General features: G+C 42.2%; 1 protein-coding gene across 1 annotated transcript in view; it reads right to left on the bottom strand.

The window, feature by feature from the left end:
- Positions 1-15,740, bottom strand: part of IMPG2 (interphotoreceptor matrix proteoglycan 2) — an 87,771-nt gene that overhangs the window by 51,415 nt on the left and 20,616 nt on the right. Inside the window, exons 4-6 of the mRNA XM_044285576.1 lie at positions 2,649-2,815; positions 475-506; positions 65-88 (exon numbers count right to left, since the gene is read on the bottom strand). Of these exons, the coding sequence (XP_044141511.1) occupies positions 65-88; positions 475-506; positions 2,649-2,815 (223 nt within the window). The remainder of the gene's footprint in view (positions 1-64; positions 89-474; positions 507-2,648; positions 2,816-15,740) is intronic.

Genomic DNA, 15,740 nt, shown 5'->3' with positions numbered 1-15,740 from the left:
TAATCTTCTCATCAACAACATCCTAAATATGCATTAGTTAAAGTATGAAAGCATAGTAACTTACCCACATGTCCAATCACTGCAAGAACTTACAGCAGGAATTAAAAACAGCAAAATTAATTATGAATAATGACATCATGTAATTAAGCTATGTTATAAAGGTTAAAACGAAAAAACATATTGAAGTCTTCAGTAGGGTAGAGGCGGACCATACAGAGTGGGATCCAAGGAAAAAAGCCCCATGGGTACAGAAGCTGCTAACATGTCATAACATAACAATGGTAATAGTCACATTAGTAATAATGCAGTCATAGATTTACGATTAAAGGTTGGCTTGTAATGGATATTGAAACTGTAAAATGTTTTAAACTCATTGCAATAGGCATTGCCTCCATAATAGCTGCAGGGATGAATATGAAAGGATTGAGAGTGATATTTGAGTCAAATATAGTATAATAGTATATAGTGACCTACCTGCTTGCTTCATGTTTAGTCATAGCAAGTTTCTGTAAGAGAGTAATTATAGCTGTGAACGTAGGCAGTGTGATGTAAAACAGCTTTTGCCAAACAGTTATAAACATTGTTCTATGTGATCTCTATAAGAGCAGAAAATCGGGTAGAAAATGGTGGGTTGGGCGCAGTTTTGTCTATTCTAATATGAATAACCACCAGAAGAGTAATGCTGGCCTTACACAGTACTGTATATAGTGTCTTAATCGTCATCCCCTGTAAACATGAATGGCATGTTTATTTTAACGGTGAGATGGATTTTTGCAGAAGTTGTTCATCTCTAAAGTGAAGAATTGTCACCATATAGTAATCTGAGACTACACTCGCGTTTTGGCTTTCCGTTTGTGAGATCTGTCATGGGCTCTCACAAGCGGTCCGAAACGGATCAGTTTTGCCCTAATGCATTCTGAATGGAAAAGGATCCGCTCAGAATGCAACAGTTTGTCTCCGTTTAGTCACCATTCTACTCTGGAGGCGGACATCAAAACGCTGCGTGCAGCATTTTGCTGTCCGCTTGACGAAACTGAGCCAAACGGATCCGTCCTGACACACAATGTAAGTCAAAGGGGACGGATCCGTTTTCTATGACACAATCTGGCACAATAGAAAACGGATCCGTCCTCCATTGAATTTTAATAGTGTTCAAGGCGGATCCGTCATGGCTATGTTACAGATAATACAAACGGTTGCATTATTGTAACGGATCAGTTTTTGCAGATCCATGACGGATCCACCCAAAACGCGAGTGTGAAAGTAGCCATGTATGAAACTTCTTCCCAGTATCGATAAGGTGTATTTCGTTATAAGCTGTAGTACTTAGTTAATCTTTTACTAATTAAAGGCTATGCCTTCTGGACAATTTTTTAAGATTGCATTTTAATCATTTTGGGCTCATGATGATTCTTTCAATTGCTCTTTATTAAAAATAGTCAGCCATTCTGAGATAAAAGGTTTAGAAATCGTTCTGTTTGCAAGCTCATATGTAGTTCTTATCTTTCATCTCCTGACCCCATAAACACTTATTTTAGCTCAATCCTTTAGTCTTTATTAAAAAGTTTCAGTCTTTTTTGAGATACAGGGGTTAAACATCAGTCAGTTCTCTGTCCTGTCAGCTGATGGCTCATGTGAAGCCTTTTCTCTGATATCGTGACTTCATAGACACTCATTATAGCTTAAATCTTATCAAACCATTAAGAATATGGCTTAAATGAACGTTTATGAGGTCAGGAGATCTGAGATAAGGTTTCACATGTGCCGTCAGCTGACAGGACAGAGAAGTGATACTTAGCAAGCATAACCCCTGTATCTCAAAAATGACTGAAAAAAAAAAAAAAAAGGACCAAATGAAAAAATTATTTCAGCCCAAGATTTGTAAAATGCAATCATAAAAATATGTCCCAAAAGTGTCCATAGACTTTAAAGCCTCATGCACACAAGTGTATCTTTTTTTTATCTGTGTGCTGTTTGCACTTTTTGTGGATAGCACACTGACACATTTCTATAGGCTCATGCAAACATTTATATTTTTTCAGAGTCATGTGGCCATTCTGCAAATTATAGAACATGTCCTATTCTTGTCCAAATTGTGCACGAGAACAGACATTTCTATTGATGGAAGTTAGGGATGAGCAAATCGACTTCTGATGAAACATCCAAAGTCGATTTTCATAAAACGTTATTCTAATACAGGAGCTCCGTACAGTATTAGAATGTATTGGCTTCGATAAGACGAAATTATTGCTTCGTGAAGTCTCGCGAGACTTTGCGTAATAACTTCATAAATTAATTTGTACTGTAAAAAAACATTTCCCAAGGCACCACTTGGAACCGAACCCGATTTCGGGAAATGTTTTTTTACAGTACAAATTAATTTATGATGTTATTACGCAAAGTCTCCTGCTCAGCACAGTATTAGAACAAAGTTTTATGCGAATCGACTTCGGATGTTTCATCCAAAGTCGATTTGCTCATTCCTAATGGGAGTGATAAAAATGTAGAAAGCCCACGGAAGGTATCTGTATTTTGCGGATCCATTGCTTGAGGACTGGAATGTGTACATGGTCATGTGCATGAGGCCTTAACCCCAATTTCAAAAACGCTTAAGAGTTACACATGTAAATAATATTTTATTCATTTACCTCTTTGACTAACTTGTGATGATCATCTGATTGACTGAACTTATGGCCTATCTCAAATATTGGAATTGAGCCCTCTTCACACAAATGCATCCAGTGCTGATATTCTGATTGGTCCGGGAGTCGGTCCCAAAATATCTTGAAAACTTCCCAAACAGTTTCTTGGCAAACTGCACAAATACACAATAACAAAGAAATGCTTGTCATAGCTGAGCACAAATGAGGCTTATGAGTACGGGGTTAATGGTACTTCATTCATGTGTTAGTTAGAACATTAGGGTAAAAAAAAACTGCTTGGATTCATAATCAGTGGTTAAAAATTATCTGTGTTTGTGCAAGATTAGTTTTTTCGGCCGATGCTGTTAAGCTACAGCAATGTAGATTGAAGGGAATGCGTGAGGTGAACGCATTGCACCCGCACTGAATCCTGACCCATTCACTTCAATGGGGCTGTTCAGATGAGCAGTGATTTCCACGCATCACTTGTGCGTTGCGTGAAAATCGCAGCATTTTCTATATTCTGTGTTTTTCACGCAACGCAGGCCCCATAAAAATGAATGGGGATGCGTGAAAATCGCATAGCATCCGTAAGCAAGTGCGGATGAAATGCGATTTTCATGTATGGTTGCTAGGAGATGATGTTAGTAAATTGATAAAAGTCAATTAACTGTATTATTTTCCCTTATAACATGGGGATATAAGGGAAAATAATAGCATTATTAATACAGAATGTTTACTAAAATGTGGCTTGAGGGGTTAAAAAATAAAAATAATTAACTCACCTCATACATTTGATCGCGCGGCCGGCATCGTCTTCTTGCTTCTTCTTTCAGGACCTGCAAAAGGACCTTTGATGACGTAATTTATATCTTCATTCAGCAGGACCTGCACTGACGTCAGGTCCTGAAAGAAGAAGCAAGAAGACGATGCCAGCTGCGGGATCAATTGGATGAGGTGAATTTTTTTATTTATTATTTAACCCCTCCATCCCTAATTTACTTAGCATTCTGTATTAAGAATGCTATTATTTTCCCTTATAACCATGTTATAAGGGAAAATAATAAAATTTACAGAACAACTAACCCAAACCAGAACCACGGGTCTCACGGGATCACACGCCGCAGGACGGGATTGCGCACCGAAGTGACTGAACTCATGCCCCCGCAGCCCGCAAGCAGCGGATCAGTGGAACAAGTGCAAGGGGGGTGGGGGGATGATCTGTGGTGGGTTTCCCAGGTCCAATCAATATTAAAGATCCCTGGAATAGTCAAATAAATAAAAAAAATGCTACCAGGCCAGCATAACATTCGGGGCACTGGACAAAACATCAGGGGTTCAAGCCCTGATTGTTTTGACCTAATGAAACCCCTGCTGATGAGACCAAGATAAACTTATTTGGTTCAGATGGTGTGAAGCATTTGTGGCGGCAACCAGGTGAGGAGTGCAAAAACAAGTGTGTCTTGCCTAGTGGTAGTGTCATAGTTTGGGGCTGCATGAGTGCTGCTGGCTGTGGGGGGCAGCTACAGTTCACTGAGGGAACCATGAATGCCAACATGTACTGTAACATACTGAAGCAGAGCATGATTCCCCTCCCTTCAGAATCTGGGCCACAGGGCAGTATTCCATCATGAGAATGACCCAAACACACTTCCAAGACGACCACTGCCTTGCTAAAGAAACTGAGGGTAAAGGTGCTGTACTAGCCAAGCATGTCTCCAGACCTAAACCCTATTGAGTATCTGTGGGTGGAGGAGCGCAAAGTCTCTAATATCCACCAGCTCCGTGATGTCGTCATGGAGGTGCGGAAGAGGATTCTAGTGGCAACCTGTGAACCTCTAGTTAACTCCATGCCAAATAGAGTTAAGGCAGTGCTGAAAAATAATGTTGGCCACAAAAAATATTGACACTTTGGGCACTATTTGGCTATTTGCACTTAGGGGTGTACTCACTTTTGTTTCCTGCAGTTTAGACATTAATGGCTGTGTGTTATTTTGAGGGCACCCCAAATTTACATTACATGTTAAATTCATGCATGATAAACTGACCAGTTATCGAAAACAATAGAAACGATTAGTGGGAAGAAAACTGGACCAGACTAGAATAAAAGAATGTGATATTTGAATTCAGCATATAAGAATTTACAAATATCAGACGGTTGTCATTACTGGTTACAAAGACCTTACAAAGGACCATGTATGGAGAAAAAAGCTATTTAGACATTAATACGCGGGAAAGCCACTGCCATCAGACTGCGGAAAGCCTCAGTGTCCACAAGCCTAAATGGCAACATTTCCAGCAATTTGGAAATGTGCGCATTTAGTGCTATGGCCTGTGGGTGGGTGGCTGAATATTTTCGTTCAAAGGCCTGGGGTATAGACATCTGTACGCTGTGCTGGGAAACAGAAGTGGATGTGCTAGCTAATTGTGCTTGCGAAGGTCCAAGTGCATGGCAGGAGGCATCCAGGCCTGCGTCTTGGACAGGGCATTGGCCAGCACATAACACATGGGAAGAGGAGGCAGTGGTGTGACCCGCAGACACTGATTGTGGACCCAGGAGTTTGACCCACCTATTAGGGTGCTTTGATGCCATGTGGCGGATCATGCTGGTGGTGGTGAGGTTGCTAGTGTTCAGGCCCCTGCTCATTTTGGTACGGCACAGGTTGCAAAAGCGCCAGACGGAACACCTACCCCTTGGCAAGGGAGATTGCCGCAAGGGGGTGGAACAGTTGCTGGCCTGTTTGGTGTGGCCCGCTTTCTCCCTTTTGCCACCCCACTGCCTCTTCCAGCCTGTTGCGGTGCTGTGGATCCCTCCCCCTCTGTACTGCTGTCCTCGCTCGGCTTGCCACCTTCCCAGGTTGGGTCAGTGACTTCATCGTCCACCCCCTCCTCTTCCACTTCCTTACTCTGGTTATCCTCCTGACTTGTTGACCTAACAACAACCTCAGTTATTGACAACTGTGTCTCATCCTCATCATCAACCTCTTGAGACACTAATTGCGGTTGACTTATTGGCAACTGTGTCTCATCATCATCTTCCACCTCGTGAAACACTAATTGCCGTTCCTTACCATCATCTTCTTGTGACTGTGGATGCTCAAGAGGTTGGCAATCAGGACACAAGATCTCATGTCCCTTTTCAAGCGGCCTAGGCGAGAGGGCCAAATCAAGGAATGGCGCTGAAAAGTGCTCCTTGGAATATCCGAGTGTGGGATCACTTGTTTGCCAAGGCTCTCCATGGTGGGAGGAAGGAGGATCAGGGTGAAGATTCTGCTGACCAGACTCTTGGCTACTGAGACTGGACTTTGTGAAAGACAGGGTGGTCCTTAACTGACTAGAAGCATTATCTGCTGCAATCCAACTGACCACCTGTTCTCACTGGTCTGAATTCGAGAGTGGTTTCTTGCGCCGCCCTGCAAGCTGGGGAATGAAGCTAGGTATTGTGGATAAGTGTGCTTCTTGAGCTCTGGCAGCAGGCACAGTTTCACCGCGCCCACGGCCATGGCCTCTGCGTGCACCATCAGCAGCATGGCAACCCCCTTCCCGTCCCTTACTGCTCACCTTGCGCACATTAAATGGTATATATGCTTGCAAGTATGTCACACGTATAGTAGCGAGGGTTTTGTAAGTGTATGTGCAAATAAAGTACACAGAATGTCACAGATATTTTTAGGATGCGCCCATGTTAAACAGGAAATGTAGCACAGATACTGTCGCTGTCCGCAGCGTCTATGAAAAAAGTACACTGAATGTCACAGCAAATATTAGGATGAGCAAACGTTATACAGGAAGTATAGCGCAAGTAATATCGCTGTCACCACCGCCTAATAAAAAATGACACTGAATAAATGTCACTGATATTTAGGATGCACAAACGTTATACAGGAGGTATAGAGAAATTAATGTCGCTGTCACCACCGGCTAATAAAAAATTACACTGACTGAATGTCACTCATATTTAGGTTGCACAAACGTTACACAGGAGGTATAGCGCAAGTAATGTCGCTGTCACCACCGCCTAATAAAAAATTACACTTAATGAATGTCACTGATATTTAGGTTGCACAAACGTTATACAGGAGGTATAGCGCAAGTAATGTCGCTGTCACCAGAGGCTAATAAAAAGTTACACTGAGTTAATGCCACTGATATTTAGGATGGGCAAACATTATACAGGAGATGTAGCGCAGGTAATGTCGCTGCCACCAGCAGCAAAAAAAATTGACTGAATGTCCCTGATATTTCGGATACGCAAACGTTATACAGGAGATGTAGCGCAGGTAATGTAACTGTCCGCAGCGGACACCGTCTACGGAAAAAGTACACTGCCAGATACAACAGTCCTTAAAATGACACTGAATGAATGTCACTGATATTTAGGATGCACAAATGTTATACAGGAGGTATAGCGCAAGTAATGTCGCTGTCTCCAGCGGCTAATAAAAAATGACACTGAATGAATGTCACTGATATTTAGGTTGCAAGATCGTTATACAGGAGGTATAGCGCAAGTAATGTCACTGTCACCACCACCTAATAAAAAATTACACTGAATTAATGTCACTGATATTTAGGACACGCAAACGTTATACAGGAGGTATAGCGCAAGTAATGTCGCTGTCATCAGCAGCTAATAAAAAATTACACTGAATTAATGTCACTGATATTTAGGATGCATAAAAGTTATACGGGGGGTATAGCGCAAGTAATGTCGCTGTCGCCAGCGGATAATAAAAAATTACACTGAGTTAATGTCACTGATATTTAGGATGGGCAAACATTATACAGGAGATGTAGTGCAGGTAATGTCGCTGCGACCAGCAGCAAAAAGATTAGACTGAATGTCACTGATATTTCGGATACGCAAACGTTATACAGGAGATGTAGGGCAGGTAATGTAACTGTCCGCAGCAGACACCGTCTACAGAAAAAGTACACTGGAAGTCACAGATATTTTTAGGCTGTGCACACGTTACACAGGAGATGTAGCGCAGATAATGTTGCTGTCACCAGCAGCGAAAAAAATTACACTAAATGTCACTGATATTTTGGATGCGCTAATGTTATACTGGAGATGTAGCGCAGGTAATGTCGCTGCCACCAGCAGCAAAAAAATTTGACTGAATGTCACTGATATTTCGGATACGCAAACGTTATACAGGAGACGTAGTGCAGGTAATGCAACTGTCCGCAGCACACACCGTCTACGGAAAAAGTACACTGGATGTCAGAAATATTTTTAGGCTGCGCACACGTTAGACAGGAGATGTAGCGCAGATAATGTCGCTGGCTGCTGCGGCCAAACAATTGCAAGCTGTTTAGCGGCCAAACAATTCCAATGCTTACTAGACATATGCTGTTCTCTACATCCAGGAAATGACCACTCAGTCAGTCATTTGACACAGCGGTGACCAACCTCAGCCAGTGATTGGCTGAGCAGGCATTATCTGTGTGTTGAGACAGGACCAGGAAGTAGAGACTAGTGGTCATCACTTTCTTATTTTTAACTCAATTTTAAGCCCTTTAAACAAACAGTTCCTGCTGGACAACTTAATTCATGAATTAACATAGTTTAACATTTGGCCACTAAAGGCACGGTCGGATGACATTTAAAAGTTTCTTGCATACGGCTGTATTGCCATTCAGTTTGCTTAGTTTTGTATGAAGCCATAAGAGGCTACTCTGATGAATGCTGTCCTAACTGTACCTCTGTCTGCATCTGACTTCATATAGTGGCATACAGAGGTTTTTCCTGTTGGATTCCATACAAATCATGGCATGCACCAGTGAAGAATATATCCTGCATATGGCACCATATGAAGCATGGTGAGGCAGCACCAGGAGGTTGCCCTGCAGGCTGTATTTGCATGGCTCTGCCTTGTTATCAGTGGCATGGTAGTGTACTGGTTTAAAAGCTGTGGTGTTATGTTCTGCTATTAATGATGCTTCCAAATATTTCAAATTTTATTCCCACTCTGTTTCTTGGAAAGAAGCACTGTTCAAGACACAAGACAGGTATTTTTCAGCTCAGCCTTTTTAGCATCATGTGGCCAGTCTCTGCTTTCAATGCATTATTACCACATACACGGCTTTCTCACTGCTTATAAATAACTAAAGCCGTGCTAAATAAGGCAGCTAAGCTGTGGAGGTTATGACCAGGGGGTCTGAGAACGTTTACTGCCAGATGAAGCGAAGCAACTATTAATTTAGCCTAAAGTAGGATACAAACACCTGGTAGAAAATGTGTGCTGTCTACACTTATTCTTCATTATACCAGTTGTCTAATTAAAAAAAAAAAATAGGGTATTCAGGCCACTTGTAACACATACAAATAAAAAAAATAGACCAGGCACTGCATATTCAATATAGTCATAATGTCAACAGCCTATGCAAGAAATTGAGCAACTTATGGATTCATGGGTGATGTGTAGAAATAAGCAAAGCGATTTGAGACAACTCTAATTTGTTATGAATTTACCAAATGATTTAGATTTCTGTGACTATAAAACCTTTGAGATTCATCCCACACAAATAACTGAGCCTGTTGGCCGCATTTTATAGTTCAGGCACTGGGACTGCTTGAAAAAGTGGTAAGCAGTGTGCAAAGCCCACATAAAGTCACACATTTTTGCGCAACTGAGGACTGTGACAACAATTGCAACTTTTTTTATGCCAGCTATCTGCCATGGAATGCATTCAGAAAGTCTTCATATGTTTTCGCTTTTGCTAAAGAAAAAAATATCAAGCTTTCCCTCATCAATCTGCACTCAATCCGCCTTAATTAGAAAGTGAAAACAGGATTTTAGAAATGTTTACAAATTTGTTAAAAAGGAAAAACTAAAATTTGACCAGGGATCCCAGATTCGACATTGCAAGGAAAATAGATGCACATTTGACTGTTGCGATGCAGAGTGGTATTATTGATAGACAGCTTAAAGAGTTTTTGGTGGTGAAGTCCCCGGTTACACCCACGATATATGTATTACCAAAGATACATAAAAGGCTGATTGACCCTCCAGGTCGGCCGATAATCTCGGGTAGGGGCTCGATACTATCTAACATCAATGTATTTTTGGATAAGATACTGAGAGAATATGCTATGGGTGCTAGATCCTATGTTAGGGATACCGGAGACTTCATCACCAAAATCAAAGGGATGCAGGTACCAAAGGGGGCGATTGTAGCTTCCTTTGACATAGTGTCGTTATACACCTCGATCGACCATGGTAAAGGCTTGTCGGCTGTAGCGGAGATGTTAGTACATTCAGAACACCCCGCTCCAGTACGACAATTTATATTGACATTACTGGAATTAACAATTATTTTGTGTTCCAGGGACAATTTTTCTTGCAAAAGATGGGCGCGGCGATGGGCTCTAATGCCGCGCCCACTTATGCAAATATTTTTGTGCGGTCATTTGAGGAACGTCTCGTCTATGTATCTCCCCACTTCAATCAAGTTTTGACGTGGTGGAGATACATAGATGACATCTTCCTCATCTGGGGTGGCACCATGGAGCAGCTGATGGACTTTCACGTATACTTGAACTCCCTTGACCGGGAGATCCAGTTTACGTTAACGGCATCGACTGACCGGGTGCAATACTTGGATACATCGAGGATGAACAGGTACATATGGATTTAAATATTAAGGCCACAGATAAGAACACATTGTTGCATTTTACTAGTGGGCATCCAAGAAGGATGGTAGATTCTCTGCCGTTTAGTCAAATGCTCCGAGTGCGGAGAATTGTTGACAAAGATGAAAATATGAGCTCAGCAATGAAAAATATGGAACAATCTTTTATAGAGAGGGGATACCCTAGAAAGTTAGTAAAAAGACATGCGGAAAGGGCTAAAAAAAATCCCCAGAGATGAGTTGTTAACCCCGAAAACAAGACAGACTAATGATAGATTGCCGTTTGTATCATCATACAACGAGTTGAGTCCCGAAATTGAAAAGATAGTGAGGCGACATTGGGGTTTATTGAGTAGTGGACACCCCAATGTTGCTGCCTTTAAAAATTCGCCGATGATGGCATATAGAAGAGCAGGCAACATCAGGGATAAGGTAGTACACTCCAAAGTACCAGACAAAGGACAATTGAGACAGACGTTTCTTAAAACAAGGCGCACGGGCTCTTTCCCGTGTCTGGGATGCGTGAACTGTAAACAGATGGTCAAGGGATCGACGTTCGCACATCCAGACACGGGCGAGACCTTTGACATAAGACATTATCTCACCTGTGATTCGTCATGGGTGATATATGTACTATGGTGCCCTTGCAAAAAATTATATGTTGGTGAAACCACTTGCGATCTGAAGACTAGGTTGAATAACCATAGACAATCCATTAGGAATAAAAGAAGAGATCTGCCCGTATCAAAGCATTTTGCGGAAAAAAATCATAAAGAAAGCGATTTGAAATTTATGATTATAGACCACGTTAAACCATTGGATCGAGGAGGTGATTGATTAAGCAAATTTAAAAAAAACTGAGTTAAGGTGGATCTTTCGGCTGGATACCCTAAAACCCAAAGGGTTAAATGTAGAATTTAGGGTGACAGGAGGAATGGTTAGCTAGATACCCATTTTACATGACCAATGCTCTGATGTTGTCTGCTCTCTGTATGTGGTGAATTAAATGGAAGCTACAATGATCTGTTTGAGCTAAATATATATTTGTATGCTGACTTTTGCCTGTGCCGGGCATTCGATGGAGACGAGATAAACATGGGGTTATATGGAGGCATAATACTATTGCCCAAAAATAGTGCCTGAAGTAAGATGGTGGACATGGATTCGTGAGGGGGCGCGGACGATTTGTCTATGTGCTGACGCAAATTTGTATGGCGACGCATGACTATTAGAGGCTGTGTCAACAGAAGGGGGTTGAATACATGCGCAGTAAGGAGCAGTGGACGCGGATGAGTGGCGTGCTCCGATACAAGCAGAGACGCCTTCTCCACAAGTTATTTCGGTCCTCCATCAGGCTTGCGGCAAGGTAATATAGTCAAGGTCTTTTTAAACTGCACGGTTCACTTTATTATATACACTTATGTACACATATGATGGTGGATTATCATTGAATGTATCACTGACATGCCCCGATTGATGTTGGTGTGTAGGGTAACAGATGGAGTTGATTATATGAATTGTAGCCCACCCATGAATGGCTGATAATGGATTGTGTCATGCTGTAGAGTTGTATTTATTTTTGCACTATGCACTTTTATGTCCACTTGACTTGAAAAAGGTCCTGTGAGAGGACCGAAACGTTGTCTGACATGTGTGAATAAATTACACTTTTTTTACTTGAAGGAGTGCTGCGGACTTTCTTCCTCTACTGAATTTGTCCCATATCGAGGGACCACCGCGGGCACCCTCACAGCTATATCTGCACTTGAGGGAGTGCTGCCTGACCCTTTCCATGGATATATATATATATATATACAGTACAGACCAAAAGTTTGGACACATCTTCTCATTCAAAGAGTTTTCTTTATTTTCATGACTATGAAAATTGTAGATTCACACTGAATGCATCAAAACTATGAATTAACACATGTGGAATTATATACATAACAAAAAAGTGTGAAACAACTGAAAATATGTCATATTCTAGGTTCTTCAAAGTAGCCACCTTTTGCTTTCATTACTGCTTTGCACACTCTTGGCATTCTCTTGATGAGCTTCAAGAGGTAGTCACCTGAAATGTTTTTCACTTCACAGGTGTACCCTGTCAGCTTTAATAAGTGGGATTTCTTGCCTTATAAATGGGGTTGGGACCATCAGTTGCGTTGTGGAGAAGTCAGGTGGATACACAGCTGATAGTCCTACTGAATAGACTGTTAGAATTTGTATTATGGCAAGAAAAAAGCAGCTAAGGCTACTTTCACACTAGCGTTCGGGGCTCCGCTTGTGAGTTCCGTTCAAAGGCTCTCACAAGCGGCCCCGAACACTTCTGTCCAGCCCTAATGCATTCTGAGTGGATGCGGATCCGCTCAGAATGCATCAGTCTGGCAGCGTTTGGCCTCCGCTCCGCTCAGCAGGCGGACACCTGAGCGTTGCTCGCAGCGTTCGGGTGTCCGCCTGGCCGTGCGGAGGCAAACGGATCCGTCCAGACTTACAATGTAAGTCAATGGGGACGGATCCATTTGAATATGACACACTACACAATATGACACACTACAATATAACACACTACAATATAATGCAGACGGATCCGCTCTGAACGCAAGTGTGAAAGTAGCCTAAGTAAAGAAAAACGAGTGGCCATCATTGCTTTAAGAAATGAAGGTCAGTCAGTGCGAAAAATTGGGAAAACTTTGAAAGTGTCCCCAAGTGCAGTCACAAAAACCATCAAGCGCTATAAAGAAACTGGCTCACATGCAGACCGCCCCAGGAAAGGAAGACCAAGAGTCACCTCTGCTGCGGAGGATAAGTTCATCCGAGTCACCAGCCTCAGAAATCGCAGGTTAACAGCAGCTCAGATTAGAGACCAGGTCAATGCCACACAGAGTTCTAGCAGCAGACACATCTCTAGAACAACTGTTAAGAGGAGACTGTGTGAATCAGGCCTTCATGGTAGAATATCTGCTAGGAAACCACTGCTAAGGACAGGCAACAAGCAGAAGAGACTTGTTTGGGCTAAAGAGCACAAGGAATGGACATTAGACCAGTGGAAATCTGTGCTTTGGTCTGATGAGTCCAAATTTGAGATCTTTGGTTCCAACCACCGTGTCTTTGTGCGACGCAGAAAAGGTGAACTGATGGACTCTACATGCCTGGTTCCCATCGTGAAGCATGGAGGAGGAGGTGTGATGGTGTGGGGGTGCTTTGCTGGTGACACTGTTGGGGATTTATTAAAAATTGAAGGCATACTGAACCAGCATGGCTACCACAGCATCTTGCAGCGGCATGCTATTCCATCCAGTTTGCGTTTAGTTGGACCATCATTTATTTTTCAACAGGACAATGACCCCAAACACACCTCCAGGCTGTGTAAGGGCTATTTGACCATGAAGGAGAGTGATGGGGTGCTGCGCCAGATGACCTGGCCTCCACAGTCACCGGACCTGAACGCAATCAAGATAGTTTGGGGTGAGCTGGACTGCAGAGTGAAGGCAAAAGGGCCAACAAGTGCTAAGCATCTCTGGGAACTCCTTCAAGACTGTTGGAAGACCATTTCAGGTGACTACCTCTTGAAGCTCATCAAGAGAATGCCAAGAGTGTGCAAAGCAGTAATCAAAGCAAAAGGTGGCTACTTTGAAGAACCTAGAATATGACATATTTTCCGTTGTTTCACACTTTTTTGTTATGTATATAATTCCACATGTGTTAATTCATAGTTTTGATGCCTTCAGTGTGAATCTACAATTTTCATAGTCATGGAAATAAAGAAAACTCTTTGAATGAGAAGGTGTGTCCAAACTTTTGGTCTGTACTGTATATACTAGGTAAAAAGGAAGGCAGCACTCCAAAAGTTCATGAAGAAAAACGGGTGATTTATTAACCCATGTGACAGCAACGTTTTAGCTCTCTCTATGGAGCTTTTGTCAAGCCATAGTGACTTCACATGGCTTGACAAAGGCTCCATAGAGAGAGCTGAAACGTTGCTGTCACATGGGTTAATATATCACCCGTTTTTCTTCATGAACTTTTGGAGTGCTGCCTTCCTTTTTACATAGGATAATTAATAAGACCTTGGTCATCGGTCTTTTGTAGGATTTTTTTTTTTTGCACCCACATCTGCTGTCTGTGTGCTGCTCTTCACTTTTTTTTGTTTTGTTTATATACTGTATATATATATTGTGGTAATGTGAACAGTGCAGGAAGGTGTGTTGTCCCACTTCAGGTACCTCAGATGGGTGAGACAGATAAAATCCAGAGAGTGGCAGTAGTCTCAGCAAAGCATAGTTTGCTGAGACATTTTTGTATACATTTTCTGGGCTGGATTTTACTTGGACTGGTGGCTAGGCTTGGTAAAGGGAGTTCCCAGTCCACACCCTTCCTGTATGGGTTTTCCTTTCTACCTGAGGTAATCACAGGTGAGACCTGCTGTAATCAGGCTTGCATAAAGCGCCTCAGAGTAGGTCAGTCTGAGGAGGGAGAGCGAGACTGTTTTGTGAAGCAGAGGCCCTGTGTGTGGTATCAGTCAGGAGGACTGAGGGGTCACAAGGCTTTGAACAGCCTGAGGTTTGGAGGACCTAGCGACACCTAGAGAACGAGGGTTGCACGCCCAGCGTCTGGAGGACTACTGGACCACACTCCCCCAAAAGGTACTGGAGTTGCCACAGCCTTGCGGCTACAGTATTGATGTTGGCTGAGGAAAGCCGCATATGTTGTCCATGTGTGAACTGAGCTCTATGAGTGAGATAGCGCCTAGACGGACAGGAGTTTATTTGTGTTTTAAGTGTTGGCGGTGCGGAAACCTCACCCCACCCAGTGATGTATAACTGGACTATCCTTTGTAAGAAGACTGCCAAAACAAATGCACAGTTTGGACATGAAAAATCCGTTGTCTGGTGAGATATCTGTGAGTGCGACCCCCTGAAAAGAGACGATCCCTTACTATATATATATATATATATATATACGAATGAAAATCCACCGCACAAAAGTGTCAGTGCATATACTTATATCACTCTCAATTAATTAATCAGTGTCTAATAAATACTTGATAATATGTGCAGCATTTCATCACAAAACAATTTCCACATGATTAAATATACATTTAGTGCCCATAAACTGTATTCAGTTAAAATGTAGTGCATATAACCATGATTTCACTTGCAGTATATATGTATCAGATACAGTATCAACGTGAATAAATACACATTTTTTTCACCGTTTACAGAGGCGTGCCATGGATTTTCATTCGTATTTATGTACCCGGAATCAAGGGTGGAACGCTGGCACCCAGATTGCTGTTTTGGCGGAGTGCTGCTCTATTTCCTGAACTATATATGGGATTTGGAGCTCTGTATCAGAAAAATAGAGCTGTGATCGATATACAGATGTATTACAAAATTGCAAGGAATTTACATGGGAGATAGAGAAGAGACAATATATGGCTGTAGGTTATTTTGCCTCAGT

The sequence above is a fragment of the Bufo gargarizans genome, chromosome 3, assembly GCF_014858855.1.
Source record: "Bufo gargarizans isolate SCDJY-AF-19 chromosome 3, ASM1485885v1, whole genome shotgun sequence".
In the NCBI taxonomy this organism is placed as follows: Eukaryota; Metazoa; Chordata; class Amphibia; order Anura; family Bufonidae; genus Bufo; species Bufo gargarizans.
Note: the sequence above shows the minus strand (reverse complement) of the source record. Positions and strands in the feature narration are given on the sequence as shown.